At 34.4% G+C, this 19,762-nt stretch overlaps 2 protein-coding genes across 6 annotated transcripts; both read left to right on the top strand.

Annotated features, from left to right (window-relative positions):
- The first annotated feature begins 706 nt into the window (after positions 1 to 706).
- LOC141621973 (large ribosomal subunit protein uL2-like) lies at positions 707 to 2,243 on the top strand. The gene is made up of 2 exons (XM_074438069.1): positions 707 to 1,189; positions 1,826 to 2,243. Exons 1-2 carry the CDS (start codon positions 750 to 752, stop codon positions 2,157 to 2,159), a joined length of 774 nt encoding a protein of 257 aa, XP_074294170.1. The 5' UTR covers positions 707 to 749; the 3' UTR covers positions 2,160 to 2,243.
- Positions 2,244 to 12,213: 9,970 nt separating this feature from the next.
- Positions 12,214 to 16,639, top strand: LOC141617676 (uncharacterized). 5 transcript variants are annotated; one of them, XM_074434842.1, is made up of 10 exons: positions 12,214 to 12,443; positions 12,673 to 12,944; positions 13,231 to 13,370; positions 14,058 to 14,090; positions 15,033 to 15,178; positions 15,448 to 15,550; positions 15,625 to 15,715; positions 15,806 to 15,946; positions 16,141 to 16,235; positions 16,381 to 16,639. In XM_074434842.1, exons 5-8 carry the CDS (start codon positions 15,137 to 15,139, stop codon positions 15,879 to 15,881), a joined length of 312 nt encoding a protein of 103 aa, XP_074290943.1. In that variant the 5' UTR covers positions 12,214 to 12,443; positions 12,673 to 12,944; positions 13,231 to 13,370; positions 14,058 to 14,090; positions 15,033 to 15,136; the 3' UTR covers positions 15,882 to 15,946; positions 16,141 to 16,235; positions 16,381 to 16,639. The 5 variants fall into 5 exon arrangements, 4 of the variants coding, with proteins under 4 accessions (XP_074290943.1, XP_074290945.1, XP_074290944.1 ...); XM_074434844.1 differs by lacking the exon at positions 12,673 to 12,944 and having other exon boundaries at positions 12,218 to 12,443; positions 15,448 to 15,525; positions 15,609 to 15,715; XM_074434843.1 differs by lacking the exon at positions 12,673 to 12,944 and having other exon boundaries at positions 12,218 to 12,443; positions 16,414 to 16,639.
- Positions 16,640 to 19,762: the final 3,123 nt, after the last annotated feature.

The raw sequence follows: 19,762 nt of genomic DNA, 5'->3' as shown, positions 1-19,762 counted from the left end.
TATCAGTTATAGCTAGTTACCAAAAATACTCATTTTCATTTAATTTTTGTATTTTTTTTTATTTGGACTTCTAGTTAACGGGCTAGTCTTATGCTATGAGACCGTCCTATTAAACAATTTGTGACCATAATAATATAAAAATATAAAAAATAAACATCAATTTCTTTTATGCTAAAAATCTAGAAAAAGGCTATGTACTAATTAACAATATTAATGCTTCCTTAGAAGAATATGTATTTGGCATAGCTTGTGTGGCTGAGTATGTGTTTTTCCTTGGCAAGGCCCAAGTTCGATCCATGTCTACTGCACTTTTTCTTGATTTAAATGCAAAAATTTAAGTTTTTTTTTTTTTTTTTTTTTTTTTTTTTTTTTTTTTTTTTTTTTTTTTTTTTTTAGAGTCAATGCAAAAAATTGAAGTTAAAAATGCTAAAATGAAGGATCGAACTCGAGTCTCTGTAATAAACGATAAGCACATATACCATTGAGACACCAGAGATTATTTGCTTTGTAATACGCGTTAGTACTTATATATACTAAACAAACAACAGATTAGTTTAGGCCGCCGAAAATTATTGAGCCGGCCCTGCAAATACTTGATCTCCATGGTTGCCAGTTGCCACAAACCCTAATCATCCTCCTCTTTAATACATAAACAACGTATTCCGTATATATATATATATATAAAATCCCAAACAACTCAATTCTTCTCCTCTACATTTACACCACACCTCCTCTTACCAATCAAAGTCATGGGACGCGTTATCAGGGCTCAACGTAAGGGAGCTGGCTCCGTATTCAAGCCCCACACGCACCACAGAAAGGGTCCTGCCAAGTTCCGAACATTGGACTTGGGCGAAAGGAAAGGCTACCTAAAAGGAGTAGTGACTGATATCATTCACGATCCCGGGAGGGGAGCCCCACTTGCTCGTATCACGTTTCGTGATCCGATTAGGTACAAGCTCCAAAAAGAAATTTTTGTGGCTGCTGAAGGTATGTATACGGGTCAGTATCTTTATTGTGGTAAGAATGCAAAATTGTCTGTTGGGAATGTGTTGCCTGTCGGACAGGCCCCTGAAGGTACCGTGATTTGTAATGTTGAGAGTCGGATTGGTGATCGAGGTGTCTTGGCTAGGGCTTCTGGTGACTATGCTGTTATTATTGGTCATAATCCTGATAATGCTACTACTAGGTACGTATTACTCCGTATGATTCTGCTTTATATTCAATATGAACTATATACTTCCTCGTTTCAATTGAACTATTTACGTTTTTTAAAATTCTTTTTACATATTTTGGAAAACGTAAACAATTCAATGGAACATATGAACTATATTATAATTGTGTTCATTTTATTACAACAATCTTATTGAGGTCGTGTGTTATACGAAATATGGTGGCTTTTTCTTTGTTCAAAGAAATTAAACCAATTACGGAGTACATAGGAATAAACAATATGTTAAGTATTGCCATCGGTTTGTTGATTCTAACTTTTTTGCCCACCCATCTAGAATATCGGTTATGAAACTTAATTATCAAGATTAGGAGAAAATTGAATGTTTTCTGAAATGGTTATTTCAAACCGATTATTTATTATTTTTCGGGTTTGAACCCTTTTTAAGAAAAAAAAAATCGAGAAAATTTGGATGAACGTGTATGCATTAGCTTCACCATGTTTCGATTTGGTTGTAATTTTTGTTATATTAGTCATTAGTGTCTACGAAAAGGATCGATAAACTAATTTTAATACGGGTTTATTTCACAATGTTATATTATCATAACACGGTCTTACCGACATGAAATTGATAATATGTGTATGTACGTGAAGGATAAAGCTACCATCAGGAGCAAAGAAGGTGATATCAAGCGGGTGTCGAGCAATGATAGGGCAGATAGCAGGAGGAGGGAGAACAGAAAAGCCACTACTAAAGGCAGGAAGAGCGTACCACAAGTTTAGAGTTAAGAGGAACTGTTGGCCTAAGGTTCGCGGTGTGGCCATGAACCCTGTTGACCATCCTCATGGTGGTGGTAACCACCAACATCCTGGTCACAGTACCACCATTAGTAAGCGAGCTGTTCCGGGTCAAAAGGTTGGTCAGATTGGTGCTAGGCAAACTGGTGGGGGTGGCAAAAAGAAATTCTTGAAGACCGCCGTTTATTAGTTAATTCAGCACTACTACTTAATATGCTACATTATTATTATTATTATTATTATTATTATTATTATTATTATTATTATTATTATTATTATTATTATTATTATTATTATTATTATTATTATTATTATTATTATTATTATTATTATTATTATTATTATTATTATTATTATTATTATTATCGTTATCGTTATCGTTATTTGTGGTTTAGTAGGAATAAATTGTGGTCGGAATCTAGAACTACTTATGTTGGTATTACTATTCAGCTAATTATTATTATTATTATTAAGATCATTTGTGTGTTTATATTTTCTTTCCATGAGTTGTTTCCTTTGTTCCGATCATGATTTGGACAAAGGGAATATATTTTAGCTTCAGTTGTTTCCTTTGTTCCGATTATGATTTGGACAAAGGGAATATATTTTAGCTTCATTGCCAACATGAGGAGGACGCTAAAGTCCTTTGCCTAAAGCGAGATATATAAATGGCCTTATTTGTCACAAATTCCGTCATGAACCATATCGCAAGAAAAAAAAATAATAAAAAAATAAAATCATTTTTGTATAACTTATACCTTTTATCATTGCAAAATGACGTGAACAATTTAGAAGTTAGTTTCAGTCGTATTGATTTTTTTTTGTTTTTTTTTTGTTTTTTTTTACGAACGAGGTCAGAAAAATTTATAGCAACCCTTGAGCAAATGAGTTATTACCAAATCGACATTGCAATTTGCAACAAACTGTTAGACTATAAATATTGTGTGAATATTTTTTTATATCTTAGCATGTCTTGTATCAGTATTATGAGCAACTGTATCGTTTATATTAGGCTAGTATCTTGTCTTAGAGTTGTATATATAGGCGCTATTTGTTAAACGACATATTGACAAATTTTTAGCATATTCAAGGGTTTTAGCATGTTTGACCAATTAATATGCTAATTTTAGTGTTTGGTAAACAACATATTTGGGTCAATATGCTGTTTTACAATATGTTGCTTACCCCACCATATTGGTTAACATATTATAAAATAGGAAATTTTTCCCCATTTTACAAAGAGAACTATCAATCTACTAATCGTAATCGTTAATTACCAAACACTCAAATTAATTCTGCTAATTATAATATGCTAGTTAAACCTTCTGATAAAATCTGTCATTTATAATGGAACTTGCTAAATCCCGCACACCATTTTACTATTTCCCTCACATTTTTCTCAATAATTCCATAACTGCCCTTCATCTAAAAAAAAGAGTTATCTCCATTCTCTCTCTCGTGTCTCAACCTAAACATGTCGTGTTAATCAATTCAATTCAATAATTATAATTATGAATTTTAATTCGCACTTATATAAGTAATTTCTCCGTTTTTCCAACATTTTTATTAATACAAGTAGTTTACTCGATTAAATGAATGTTTTTTTATAATCTTAATTTTTTTTTTTTTAAGAATTAGGGTTTGGATAGGTTGTTGAGGATGGTGGTGGTTGGTGGTCGTCGATTTAGCCGGAGTAGTGTGGTTGGCGTATCAGTGGTCGATTTGTTGAGGCGGCGCGACGGGTGTTAGTGTGGTGGGAAAACCATTCCATCCCCGACAACCATCTTATTCCATCCCCAACAACCATCTTGCACCACCCTGTGCCGATAGCCACACCTGCACCACACCTGTGCGAGCCACCTGGCGTCGACACTCCATCGCCATTCCAGGTTTGCCTCCACACCATCCGATACCTATACCTTGCCCCTCCGACGTCAACCCACCCTTCGACGACCGACGACCCCTTTCCCCTCGCTCCGTCATCGGTCAGGTTATGGTGGCGGCTGGTGGTGCAGCGAGCAGATCTGGTGGTCTTGCTATGTCAAGGGTTTTGGGTTTTTTAGAGGAATTTCATTGGTTTTTTAATATTGTCTTAGTGTCTCCCCACTTGTGGGTGGAAAGTGAGAGGGGTAAAATCGGAAAGAGAAGTAAAAAAATGTGTTGGATTCAGCATTCTTTGTGTTGGATTAGCATATACGTTTAAAATCTGCTTTTGCAATCTGCGTATGCTGAAATTAATCCGATGTTTATCAAACAGGTCCATAATCTTCTCTTTATTGAATAATAATACTCAAGCAATATATTCTTACATAAACAATTTGCCTAAATTCACTGTCGTAGGAGCAATATATTACTCTTACTATACTCTTTAAAAACCTTTATTCACTTTGTATTTCGGATTAGTCATGAAAATAGTGTTTTAGTGTGATTAATAACTAGTTTAGACCCTGTGTAATAAATGCACGGTATATATAGTATTTTTTATAAATAAATTACTTATAAAATAGTGATATTTGATTAATTGTTCATATTTCTTATTATAATTGTATTTTGTTTTGTTGACAATTAATTAAGAGATTTTTTTGCTTAATTGTATTTTTTTTTAAAAAATATTTTTTACCCATAAAGCTGATGAATTCAATTTTTTAGTCTTCTCAATTTTTTTTGTCACGAAAGTAGTGACAGTGATTTACAGTTTTGTTTTGTATGCAGTATGTATTAAGTCATTCTTAAATAATAGTATCAATAAAATATTTAATAATTTATAAGTTTATATAATTTTTATTTATATTTTAATTAGATATTATAGTTTGGAGTTAGGTGAAAATAATATAATTTGATGAAAAAATTAATTTTAATTAAAAGATAATAATTTAATGTAATAAAAATATAATTATTAGTTTTTATTTTTAGTAAATGCACATAATTGTAGTTACCTTCCTTATTTAAAAAGATACTTTTTGGAGAGAAATATTTGAGAATTCCTATTCATTTAGTAAATAGAGGATGATTTCACCAAATTAACATCCCCCTTAAACTAAAAGAATAAGAAAACTGAAAATTTTCCTGCCTAAATGCTTTTAACTAGAAATTGGGCCTAACTTTATCTAGATATATATTGGACCTAATATATGGTCTTTATGTGTCAAAGTATCTTATCAAACACCGCAGCTTTTATAGTTGGGCCAAATTTATTTTATTCATTATTATCTCATTAGTCAAATATATGTATTTTAAATGTCGTAAATTTTCTATTTAAAACATATGCAGATTTTACTCATATTATTAAAATCAGTGTGTGCATTTCACTTTTTTATTCTTTAAATTTTTTACTCCGTTTAAATTGTTACTCCGTATATTGTACGGAGTAACAAAAATTACAAAAATAGTTATATGTTTTAAATGCGTAAAAATAAGTATAAGTTTTTGTAATTAAACTAACAATCTTCTTTTTTTAATCATAAACTTATTTCGAGTAAAAATGTGAAATTCGTTCTATTTTAATTTTTAGTATTTTTACACATTAACAACTATAGATAATTACAAATAAAATTCAAAGTTCATTTATATATTATTTATTAGCTCTAATTGTTAAGTTCTCTACACATGACATTCTAAAATACCGTGCATTCGCACGGGCTCTATACTAGTATAAAATCAAATGATTGTGCAAGTCAAACCATTATAAAACTAAATCACCAAAACTAATTTTGGCATATTAAATTAAATTGACAAATTTCTCAAATCCTCCATTTACTAAATGAATAGGTGAATCTAGGAATTTTCCCGCTTAAATTATTTCAGCGGGAAAGTGATGATTGATCCCCATAACTTTGTGCAATTGTGAAATTAACCCCCACAACTTTCAATTGGAGTGATTAAGCCCCATAAATTACACAATAAGTGAAATTAAACCCCTTTATCAAAATCTCATGAGAAATTCAATTTATCATACTTTCAAAAGTAAAAATGGTTATGAAACTTAATTATCAAGCTTAGAAGAAAATTAAATTTTCTCTGAAATGGTTATTTCAAACCGATTATTTATTATTTTTCGGGTTTGAACCCTTTTTAAGAAAAAAAATCGAGAAAATTTGGATGAACATGTATGCATTAGCTTCACAATGTTTCGATTTGGTTGTAATTTTTGTTATATTAGTCATTAGTGTCTATGAAAAGGATCGATAAACTAATTCTAATACGGGTTTATTTCACAATAGTATTATCATAACACAACCTTACATGAAATTAATAATATGTGTATGTACGTGAAGGATAAAGTTACCATCAGGAGCAAAAAAGGTGATATCAAGCGGGTGTCGAGCAATGATATGGCAGATAGCCGGAGGAGGGAGAACAGAGAAGCCGCTACTGAAGGCAGGAAGAGCATACCACAAGTTTAGAGTTAAGAGGAACTGTTGGCCTAAGGTTCGCGGTGTGGCCATGAACCCTATTGACCATCTTCATGGTGGTGGTAACCACCAACATCCTGGTCACAGTACCACCATTATTAGGCAAGCTGTTCCCGGTCAAAAGGTTGGCAGATTGATGCTAAGCAAACTGGTAGGGGTGGCAAAAAGAAATTCTTCAAGACCGCTGTTTATTAGTTAATTCAGCACTACTACTACTTATTATTATTATTATTATTATTATTATTGTTGTTGTTGTTGTTGTTGTTGTTGTTGTTGTTGTTGTTGTTGTTGTTGTTGTTGTTGTTGTTGTTGTTGTTGTTGTTGTTGTTGTTGTTGTTGTTGTTGTTGTTGTTGTTGTTGTTGTTGTTGTTGTTGTTGTTGTTGTTGTTGTTGTTGTTGTTGTTGTTGTTGTTGTTGTTGTTGTTGTTGTTGTTGTTGTTGTTGTTATTGTTATCGTTATTTGTGGTTTAGCAGGAATAAATTGTGGTCGGAATCTAGAAGAAGTTTTGTTGGTATTACTATTCAGCTAATTATTATTATTATTATTATTATTATTATTATTATTATTATTATTATTATTATTATTATTATTATTATTATTATTATTATTATTATTAAGGTCGTTTGTGTGTGTATATTTTCTTTCCATGAGTTGTTTCCTTTATTCCGATCATGATTTGGATAATGGGAATATATTTTAGCTTCATTGCCAACAGTGGAACGAGGAGGATGCTAAAGTTCTTTGCCTAAAGCGAGATATGTAAATGCCTTATTTGTCACAAACTCCGTCAAGAAACATATCGCAATAAAAAGAATTTTTTTTCCAAAATGGGTTTATTTATCAAATTAATTAATGAAATAGGTTGGATTTCAAATAGATGGTTTTAAGGGGCAAATATAATCAAACAAGGAGAGAAAGATATTGATAGAATATTTTGTGTTGTATTTTTTTATATCAAAACAAGCTAATACATTAGCTATTTATACTAGATGGAAGACTTATAACTTCCATAAGGCTTTAAGGATGAAGACTAAAACTTCCTCTACATTAAACCTATGACTTGTAACTCTAGTGACATTTACCATGACACTTACAAAACCTCCATGTAGTAATGTAGAAAGTTTCTTATTGTAATTAGTTTGTAACCTTAGTCCATTAATTGTCATAATTCAACACAAATTATTAACCAATAATGGAGGATTGGTTTTTGCGAAGCTAGGTGAGGAAGTCAAACCACTCACTCGGTTTGCAACTTGAAGTCAAAACGCCAACCGGCATGGCGACTTTGTTCTGAGAGATTTCAGCCTAAACCGCCAGCCCCCATGGTGGCTTTGTTCCAAATTTGAAAAAACTAAGCCAAATTCTGAATTATAGATCGGGTCGCCAAGGGAGACGGCGTTTTGAATTCAAGTCGCCATCCCCCATGGAGATTTGCTTTGAAATACAAAAATGAGGTTTGGTTGGGCATTAATTGACATTTTGTATGGTTGCCGACCGGCTTGACAACTAGAATACGAGTCTAGTTTCGGTGATGACGTGGATCCATTTTGGGATAATATTTTGAAACTTCACCCATTTTGTTAATTAATTTGTTAAAACAACCCATTTTGGCAAAAAAATCGCAAAAAAAACTTTATATAAAATCATTTTTGTATAACTTGTACCTTTATCATTGCAAAATGATATGAACATTTAGAAGTCAGTTTTAGTCACATTGATTTTTTTTTTATTTTTTTTTTACGAACGAGGTCAGAAAATGTTATAGCAACCCTTGAGCAAATGAATTACCAAATCTACATTGCAATTTGCATCAAACTGTTAGACTATAAATAGAGTTAGAGCATGTACTATAGAGAGGAGCTTTTGATCCTCTTAATTTTCTTCTTCCCTTCTATTTTCTTGACACCTCATCCACTTTTTAACCACCTCATTTTCCACTATCTTTATCCTCTTCCTCTATATTTTTCTTATATTTTTCCACAATAGAGAGGAAAGCTTCATCTTCCTCTTATATTAATCACTACACACTAACTTTCATTTTTTTTAAGAATATAAGGACATAATAATATATGACAATAATGATTGGTTGAATAACACAAGGGCCAAGACACAACTTCCTCTAAAATTAGAGGAAGTCCTCTTCATCCAATCCTCTTACTAAGAGGATCCTCTACATTAGTTCCACAATAGAGAGGGCCTCCTCTAAGAGGAGAGAGTCTGCTAAGAGGAGGCATAATCTTCTCTATTGTACATGCTCTTAAAAGCTTTCACTACCACTATAAAAGTTTTTTATTTCTATTTTCGCCATTGTAAAATTATTTTTTCTATAACTGCCATTGTATTATGAGTAACTGTATCGTTTATATTAGACTAGTATCTCGTTTAGAGTTGTATATATAATCTTCCATTTATTGAATAATAATACTCAAGCAATATATTCTTACACAAACAATTTGCCTAAGTTCACTGTGTAGGAGCCATTGAATGAATATGTGTAGCCGCCAATCTCGTCTCATATATCTACTAAAAGATTAAGTAATTTTCCAAATTTTCCGGGTAATACAATAGAAATTGAAAACTATATAATTTAGTGGATATCCATTTTCTCATTAGAGTTCTCTAGAGTCTACAAGTCTCTCATATGACTCTATCTTTGGAAACTATATCTCTTGTATATATATGTAAGTATAAAATAGAGACCTTGATATCGGATATCTTTAGAAACTATATCTCTTATATATATTGTATGTATATGAATAGAGATCTTGATATCGGATATCTTTGGAAATTTTATCAATTTCTCGTGTGTGTGTATATATCTCTATATAGAAGGAGGATCAAGTGAGTCCACCAAAATTCCTTGAGTCCATAAGTCCTCTTTAGGGCCATTGAATGAGTGAGATGAAGGGTTGAGATTGAAGACAAAAAGCAAGAGATTAGTGGATAATTAACTCACTCTCTCACTACCTCACTAATCCACACTAATCAAACACTAATCCACTATATATTTTATTTTTCCACCCACTTCTCACTCATCTCACAAAATTAATATCCCTTCATCTCTCTAAAATCCAAAAAAAAAATCATAAAATCCAAAAAAATAATTCCAAAAAAATAAATCACTAAAAAAAACCCCACCGAGAACCATCACTCCAGATTTGAGCCGCCTCCATGACCGCCACCAACACCCTTCACGCCGCCTCCATTACCACCACCAACCCCCACACTCCAGATCTGAGCCGCCTCTATTTACCGCCACCAACACCTTTCACGCCACCTCCATTACCGCCACCAACGCCCACACAAACAACACCCTCCTCTCCACCAACAGCCCGACCAACTCCCTCTCTTTCTCCTTTTTTGTCAAGTCCGAGCCCCACACCTCCACCAGCCCAACCACCTCCCTCCCTTTCTCCCACCGCCACCCTCACGCACCAGAACTCCCTCCCTCACGCCCCTACTACCGCCACCCAGATCCCACATCCACCAACCACCATTATCCCGCGATCGCTAAAAACAAAAAAAAAAAAATCAGATCTGAACTCGCGCCGCCACCCTTTGTGTTGTTGTCGAGGGTGTTGTCGGTTTGTGGTTGTTGCTGGTTGGGGTGAGGGTGGCCGGTTGCTGGTTGTGGTGAGGGTTGTGGTTTTTTTTTTCTATTTCTGCCTTGGTTGTGGTTTTTGTTTTTTCTTTTTTTTTTTAATCTCGTCTTATAAAAAATCGTCTTGCTATATTTTTTTTTTTTTAGATTTATGTTTCAGATCTGGTTTTGTGTTCCTTTTTCATTTTTTTTTAGAGTTTTTTAGTTCTTTTTCGAGTTCTTTTTTTTTTTTTCCAGATTTACACTCGTATTTCTTTAAATTTACACTCATATATTTTTAAAGTTACACTCTCCATCAAAGTTACACTCGTATTATGGAGTATAAATGTGGTGTTTTCAGATCTGGTTTTTAAAGTTACACTCGTATTTCTTTAAATTTACACTCGTATTTCTTTAAATTTACATTCGTATTTCATTACATTTACAGTCGTATTTCTTTTAATTCACACTCGTATTTCTTTACATTTACACTTTTAGTTCCACAATTTTACACTCGTATTTCCTTAGAGTTACATTAGTTTTATATTTTTTCAAATCTTTTTTTGTTTTATATTTTTTCAAATTTCTTTTTGTTTTATAATTTTTAAGATTTAAACTCGTATTTCATCAGAGTTACACTCGTATTTCCTCAGAGTTACACTCGTATTCTATTTTTTTGGTTTCAGATCTAGTTTTTTTTCCTTTATTTTTCAGTTTTTTTATTAGGTTTACCTTTTTTATGTGGGTGGGTTGATGGTGGAGGACGGTGGTGGTGTTTGTCGGTGGTCGGACTACAGTTACACTCATAAAGGACCAAAGTTACACTCTTAAAGGACCAAAGTTACACTTAAAGGACCAAAGTTATATGTTAAGATGATATTCAAAATTATATAAATTCAAAATTTCCGTCATAAACAAAATTAAAATTACACTCATAAAATATTACATTTTCACTCGTAAAACATCAAAGTTACACTCGTAAAATGTTAAAATTATATAAATTCAAAATTTTCATCATAAAAAAATCAAAATTACACTCTTAAAATATTGCATTTACACTCGTAAAACATTAAAATTGAATAAATTCAACTTTTTGCATACAAAACCGCCATAAAATCTGTCACAAAAAAAATCAAAATTTCCGTCAAAAAAAAATAAAAATAAAGTGACACCCATAAAACTCATACAGCATTATATTTACACTCATAAAATCTGAAACTCAAAACTGATTAATTAGGGGCTAGAGAGATAAAGAAAATTTAATTAGTGTATAGAAAATTGATTAGTGATAATTTTTTTTTTCAATCTCAACCATCCATTTCAATCCAACCATCCACATTTTTTTTCCTTTTAATAGTACTTAATCAATTTCATTTTCATTCATCTCAACCATTCATTCAGTCCATCCAATGGCCCTTAAAGGGACTTAGGGACTCAATGGAAGAGGAGGACTCATAAGAACTCCTTTATATATATGATATATCCTCCCCTTATATAAAAGTGTGCAAGGGGGAGTTAAGGGTGTGCATTTTTTTGGCAAAAATTGGTGGAATGAATAGTTCAACTTTTTTTGTCTTCTTGTGGCTTGGGCTAGGTAATTGGGCCTTGTTAGTTCAACTCTTATACTCACACTCAGCCCTTGATCTCCTTAGTGTAGAGATGGCAATGGATCCAAGACCCTATCCAGATCCGCGGATCCGGACCCTGATGGGTAGGATATGGATCCTAATTTTTCGGACCCCGTGGATATGGGTTGGATATGGATCCACTTATTTGAAAATGGATATGGATATGGATCTGGAAAATTTGGATCCGCCGGATATGGGTCGGATATGGATCCAACGTTGGTGTGGCGGATATGGATCTGGATCCTATCAGACCCTATCACCCTACCCAGATCCGGTTCATTGTCATCCTTACTAACATTACATAAACACAATACACAAGTTGTAAGTTAGAGATGGCAACAGATCATGGACCCTATCCAGATCCACGGATCCGGACCCTGATGGGTAGGATATGGATCCTAATTTTTCGGACCCCGTGGATATGGGTTGGATATGGATTCACTTATTTGAAAATGGATCTGGATATGGATCTGGAAAATTTAGATCCACCGGATATGGGTCGGATACGAATCCAACGTTGGTGTGGCGGATATGGATCTGGATCCTATCGGACCCTATCCAGATCCGGTCCATTGTCATCCCTACCTTAGTGCAATCCATGCCCTACATTCCTCTTTCACTCCTACCCACATATTTTTACAGCTTCTCTAATCATTTTCCTCATTTCATTTTCATCTCTATCTCACCTGTTTCTCTCCGTCTCACATCTGCTCCTCTTCTCTGATCATTCTGCAATATTCATTTTCATTTTTGTACTCACACCTTTTCTGTTTCATTGTCCTTTTTCTCTCCGTCTCACTTCTGGATCCTCAACCTCTCCACTCCCTCAAAAAAGATGGCAATCTAATCGAAGGTAAATTTATGGGTTTGGGTTTTATTTATCTTGTTTGATCTTCATCTAATCGATTTTGCCTTTTTCTTTTAGTATTAAGTTGTAATCAAGCCCTAACAATTTGAGCTTGTACATTGATTGCAACTATATTTCGTAATATGTGATCACATGGGTTTGAGACGGATTTGTATCTTGTGAATACCCTGATTAATGCTTATGTAAGAGCTCGTGATCTTATTTGTGCACGCAGAGTGTTCGATGAAATGCCTGAGAGAAATTTGGTTTCTTGGGCGTGTTTGATTTCGGGTTATACTCAAAGTAATATGTTTGCTGCAGCTTGTGTTAGTTGCATGGGCATGGTTTGTGCAGGTTTTATGCCTAATCACTTTGCATATGGCCACTTTTCTTTTTCTTTGTCATTTGCTTATTTGAATTTGGGAGATTATCTCCCACAAAGTCTTGACATTTTCATAATAGTGTGAATTCTGGATTTTCTTGAGCCTTTACCTTCCATTTACCAAGGTAAATTTTCAATTTTTCATTTAATTTTACTTCTTTTGAACACTATCATTATATTTCTGCTTAATTTTGCCTAAAAATTGACAAAGATTGAACTTTCCTGTTTTTCTTTTAAATGGGGTTTCTGGGTTCTAACTTCTAAGTCAGTTTTTAAATACTCCTTTCTGATCATTTGTTTATCTGTGACTAAAAGTAAATAAATAACTGAAACGGAAACATGGTACTTTATCCTTATTTGTAGTTGTTGGTCTCTGAGCTCATTGGCTTCATGGACTTTTTGTAAATGTAGGTAATTATTGATAATGGAGCAGCCATGTGATTTTGTGGAGAGGCTTGAGAAGGATATGTCTATTAAGATCATAGCTTGTTTGGAGGATCCTTGTGATCTAGCTAGAGTTAGTAGTGTTTCTAAATCGTGGCGTTGATTTGGTAAATTCTCTTGATTTTTTGGTAGTTTTGCTAGTTTAGATGAGTGTTTGATGTTCCTTTTTATTCCCTCCATCCCAATCAATTGTTTGTTTCTCTGTGATGGATAATTTAATCAACGGTACACAAATGATTGAGATGGAGGGGGTATTTTATGTGTGTTGGTTTTGATTTAAAATTCTTATTTGCTAATGCATGATGCTTAGTTGATGTTGATTTGCTGGTTATATGATTTCTAGAGTAGAGAATCTAGATATTGTTCAAACATCTGCTAACTTTGGAATCACGTGTAACTCGGTTCATGTCTCACTTCATTGATGATCTCTTTGTAGACTATGTGGGATGAATAGTTCAACTTTTTTTTGTGTTCTTGTGGCTTGGGCTAGGTAATTGGGCTTTGCCTTTTTTTGGCTTTGCATTTTGTGATCTGGCCTTATCAGCAAAGGCCTCCCCGCCTTTTGATCTTCGCCCTCCATTCGTACTTCTACTCTCAAACGCTCTCATCATTCCTCTGCTCTCAATCCCTTCGTTTCTTTTTCCTCAACCACACACACCTCCACCTTTTCCCTTCACTTTTACTCTCATAAACACTGAATTTGATGATCGCGATAACCTTGATTTTGGTTTTCTTATTTGATCTTTGGTCTTATTAATGGGTTTGTTGTTTGTTTGATCTTTATTTTTTGGCAGATGTTCATGATTGCTCTAATGCTTGACTTTAAGGTACCCTTTTCCTTTTTTTTCCAAATAAGGGTTGATTTTAGTCGATTTAATGCTTGATTTAAGTCGATTTAGTGCATATTAGAGAATTTTACTATTTTTAACTAAATTAGGGTTTTATGCATGTTTAGCTCATTCATTTGATGATGTCCTGATGATTTTATTTGGGGGTTTGGTTATATGTTATTGCATGTTGCCTATTGGTGTACTTGTACATGAATACAGGATGTAGGATTTGGTTAATGCTTATTGTCCCGATTGATTATGAAGCCCGATTGTGTTTTTTTTTAGCTTTTGAGTAATCATCTTTTGATTAAGTTTTGTTAATTTTTTGGATGTATTGTTCAGTTGTATGATTTTGCTATTGAGTAATCGAATTTTGTTCTTGTTGTATTGACCGTGCTGTTGTTTGTATTTGGGAGTGTGGTCCATGGTTGTGTTGGGGTTGTTTCGTAAGTTGTAGTGGGGTAGAACTGTAGAAGAGTAGTTTTAGTAGTCTGCGTGAACCTTAAGAGTTTTATATTTGTATTTTCGTCTAAATTTCGGAGGTATTCTTCTTTAAGCCTAGAGGAGAGGTCTAACTATTGCTATACAGGGGATTGTTGAAGGACTGAAACCACACCTTTTTGAGTTTGTATATTTGTGTTGAGTAATTTTCGATGTGAGAAGTACTTGATTTTATGAGACGGTGCTTTGTGTGAGACCAATCCAAGTTATTTTATATTTCTGGTTTAGTAATACGGTTGGTGGTTTAGCTCACATTTGAGACTATCTCATGTAAGATTATGATTTGGTTCATGTGTTTCTTGCTGAGAAGAAGAAATCTTCAAAGATTATCCATAACCTTTCATAATGGAAAAGATAGTAGTAGGTTCCGGCATACAGTAAGTTAGCAGTGTAGTCAATTTCCGATTATCTTATGCAAAATTTGATGGCTATATGTAGGCCATATAGCTATTCGAGGGTAGAATTGTGACTCTTAACAAAGTTGAGGGTATATGAAACAAGGCACATATAGATACAACTAGCAGGCAAGCAAGAGCCAAAGAATGGGGAGGACAAGATCAAAACGCTGGACGAAAGCTCAGAAGGTACATAATTTTCTTAACATTCAAATTGACAAAAATTACCTAACCGATTTGCCCTCACTTGAACACGGGAAGTCCTTCCCAAATTCACCTGACAATACTCGAAACCATTCTTATTGATTGCTTTGAACAAAAACTTTTATACTCACAAGTCACAACCCAAAACAACCCCGACACAGACTGACTTGTACCCGAAATAACTACTCCCCCATCATTTAACACCAAACTACTCCCGTTTTTATTTAATTTTTTTACTGCTGTGTCAATTTCAGACGCACCCAAGTCAGCCGACATGGAGGAGATCCAGGAGGAAAACAAAGAAAACATGGAAGACCAGAGATTGTTTCAGTGTCTACTCTGAATCTTGTTCTTATGGTACATTCATCGGAACATGTATATTAACTAATCTTTAGCGTTTCCTGCACATTTTTAGGCAGTCTGGTTTTCAGAGTGGCAGCTTGATTTATTCATATTATGGCCTTTAACGAGTAGTGATCACTTTTCTGCAGCCCAACAGTTAGTTGACAGTTTGAGGGTCAGGTAAGAATTTGGTGGCTTTTCTTTTCACATTATTTTTCTAATGTTGTCCTCCATTAATTACCATATTTCCTGAACTTTCTCACTCTGTAGAGTGTCCAATATGAACGAGAAGAAACGAAAGCTGATGCAAAAGGGACTCACTGTATGTCGTTTTCCTTTTCCTTGAACTCGTGTTGAAATTGTGAAAGAAGAGGAGGTTAAGATTGTCCCGGATAATGGTACTATTAACATGTAAGTTTTTTTCTTCCTGATTCTCAAAACTTTATTTTGCGCCCTCCCACTCAAACAGACAATAAAAACCAATTTCATGAATTTCTTTCACTGTATCTGGTCGAGTCTCGAACCGACATCATTGGATTGCCGAGAAAGTTTGATAGGTTTAATGCATCAATTAAAGATGAAACAATTGGTTACTCTTAATGTAGGTTTTATGATGGTGATTACGTGAATTGCGAGCAACTGTTTAAATTTAGTGGTGGCAAAATGACTGAAGAGATCTCAGATCTCCCATCTTACTTAGGTATGAGACCCTAAACTTATTGGCTTCTTCATTCTTCATACTTCCAAGTCATTATATGTTAAATTCGTCCTATGATTTACTCGTTTTCGCAATTGTCCTTGCACTCAGTCTAAGTCATTATATGTTGAATTCTTAACATGTGCAGAACCTGACGGGATATCTCAACTTTAACCATCAGACTTGGGAATGCAACACAAGAGCATTTTGTGCAGCAGTTGAAATATTACAACATAAAACTAATGGTAGCTGTTGTAAGCCTGTAATCAAGACCACATTCTCGCTTTTGCATACTCTTTTATCTTTTGAGACATGTTTTCGACATTGCTGCCGGATTTGTCGGTTTGGTTAGGTTTTCGGACGTTGTAAGTTTACATGGCGCGATAAAACCTTTTATCTTGAGTTTTCTTAACGTCTATTGTACTCTTTAATTAACTTTAGATAGTTACTTTTCTAAACGAGACACAAAAGTGAGAGGTGAGATGTAAGATGAGACACGAATTATCTCGAATTCACTGCTTTTGGAGGATGAGTTCCCTTAAAAACCCATTTATTGACCGATTTAGTAAAAGTAAATAACTGACTCAAATCATGGGGCATTGGTGTTTAAACCATGAGTTCAAATGCATTCACCCTATTTCCTTAAAAATGCTCCCTTGACAGATATTGGTGAGATATATGTAGCTTTATTTTGAGGGATAGGTTGATATAAGAGAGTATTTCGCGATGACCTGAATGAAAAATGTATTGAGAACGTGAAATGATTATCACTTCATTAAACAAAACATGCATGACCAGTTTAACAACGTGGTAGAGAAAAAAATCAATATATGAAGGAGTGGTACGAGAAAAAATGGGAGGAGTAATAATATGAGAGAAAGTGGAGGAGGAGATGAAATAAAGGATATATAAGAGAAGGATGGGGGACATGAAAGGTATAAGGGAGGAGGAATGGAGAAGGGATGGTGGTCGAGAAATAGACTAAGGGGAAAGAAGAGTTTGAGAGAGGGGAATGGAAGGATGCGAACGATAAAAGGAAGAAGAATGAGGAAGGTGAGGAGGTGAAATTGGAAGATATGGAGGAATAGTACGCGGGAGAATGGGCGGAGGCGTAATATAAGAGCAGGTGGAAGAGGAAAAACAGAGGATATATAAGAGGGGGGAAACAGAGGATATATAAGACAAGATGATTGGGGACATGGAAGGTATATGGGAGAAGAAAGGGGAAAGTTATAGAGAGGGACCGCGAGGATGAAAGGAGGGAGGCGGTTTAGGATTTGACGACGTTGGAGAGAGAAATAAATGTATGAGGGAAAGGGAGAGGGAGAGGTTAAACCCGAAGTCGCGTATATTCTTGGAAGTTCAATATTCGTTCATAAAATAATTTTTCTTAAACATTGTGTAGCAATTATTAGAGTTGTGCATGTATCCGACAATCCTAATACAAATAATCCGATACATGATATTATGCATATTAATACAGAATTACTTTTACCCATAAAACCTTCTTATTCATTTATTCTAATATATAAATCCCCAAATACTCCAATATCCAATTATTGCAATATAGAAAGTGATTACATTACCAAATATCTTGGGGTATTTTCTCAGTTAGACATCCAGCGTATCATATTTACAGTTATACATTCAGCTTTTGTCATATCTATTTACATTCACATATTTTCTTGCTTTCGTAATTCTGATTGCTGCTTCTTTTTCCTTCATCGTGCCTTTCCTAACTTCTACCGCCCTTACTTATAAGAGCTTAATTTTTTCGAACAGAACTTATAAGAGCACTTTTAAAAAAGGTAATTTAAGTCAAACGAACATGGCTTTAAACTTATAGCTTCTCATCTCATTATCTTTTGAGTGAACGTTAAGCTATGTACTCTATAAATGTCGAATTATTTAGAGGATTATTTCTCTAATAATGATAACAAATCAGCTTTAAAACGGTAGTTTGGTCATTAAGAGTATTCATAAATAGAAAGGTTAAGGAAGACGAGTGATAGAAAAAGAGGGAATTTAAAAAGGACAGGGAGAGGACGAACAATAGGTCAAAAAAAGGTAGGAGAAGGAGTAAAGGAAGAGCACGGGAAAGATAAGGGGAAGAAGAAATGGGAGGAGAAGGACAAGGAGGATGGCAGGAGGAGTAAATATAAGGAAGGGAAATTAAGGTAGTGAAATAGGCTATGGAGGTGGATGAATGTATAAAGAGAAAAGGAAATGAGGAGGAGAGAGGTTCGGGTTTAATCTAATGGCTAATTTACTGAAATTAAGAAAATAGTGATGGCTGATGACCAATGAGAATTTTATCATTCGCCTATTTCTCACTCAATCCATATTGTGCTATAAGCATGAATCCAGAGTAAGGTAAAGAAGAGGAGGTAGAGAGGGGAAAATGAAAGGATGCAGACGATAAGAGAAAAGGGAAAGGAGAAGGGGACGGAAGGGGGAGGAGAAAGTGAAAGATATGAAGGAGCACTTGGAAAATTGAGAGAAATAATATGAGAGCAAGTGGAGGAGAAGGAAAATAAAGAATACATAAGAGAAGGAAAGGGAAACATAGAAGGTATATGGAAGGAGAAAGGAGAAAAGGAAGGAGGACTACGAGGTTGAAGAAGAGAAGGTGGTTTAGGATGCGGCAGCGCTGAAGAAAGAAGAGAGAGATAAAGAGGATGACGAAGTAGAGGGTGAGGAAGGTTGGGGAAAAGGAGAAGGAAGAGGAGGAGTAAGGAGGGCAAAGGGAGAAGAGCGATTAGTATGAGGAGGAAGGGGAGGAGGATGTGCGATGTTTACGTTACTTCGCAAAGTTCAATATAATACTAATGACTTATGTATTCCATGTAATTGTGTTCTTTAACAATTAACCATCTAAGCAAAAGTGTAGTTATATTCGAATATTCATGCTCTCAGCAAAGTTAAATACAAATTATTTACGAATGGTTATAATTTTGTTTGCAATTGATTCAACCATCAAAATAATATAACAACAAGAGTTTCATTGTGACCAACGCTTAACATGTACAAACAACCGAACCAGATCGTATATGCATGTTCCCAACAAAGTTAGATCTGAAATATTTATGAATGTGATCTTATTTGTAATCGATTCGAACATCCAAAAAGTTATAATGACAAAAAAATCATTGTGATTGCTACTCAAAATGTAAAGAAAACCAAACTAAATCAAGATTCGCTACTATGCATTTGAAACGTAAACAATTAAAATAACTTGAGGAGGAAGGATATCCGGTCTTTGATGTTTTTCGCTTCGCTATCGGGATGAAACGGAACGGAATTGGAGCGGGGGAGTTGAGAGTGTGTAAGGGGAGTTGAAAGAGAGAGAGAGAGAGAGAGAGAGAGAGAGAGAGAGAGAGAGAGAGAGAGAGAGAGGTCACTTACAACCATGTATGTTTTGGTATCCCTCTATTCCTAACAACCTTTTACAGAGAGAGAGAGAGAGAGAGAGAGAGGGGAGTAGGAAGGGGTAATGGGAAAATGATGAGTAATATGAGAAAAAAGGGGGA

Source organism: Silene latifolia, chromosome X (genome assembly GCF_048544455.1).
Source record: "Silene latifolia isolate original U9 population chromosome X, ASM4854445v1, whole genome shotgun sequence".
Classification (NCBI taxonomy): Eukaryota; Viridiplantae; Streptophyta; class Magnoliopsida; order Caryophyllales; family Caryophyllaceae; genus Silene; species Silene latifolia.
Note: the sequence above shows the minus strand (reverse complement) of the source record. Positions and strands in the feature narration are given on the sequence as shown.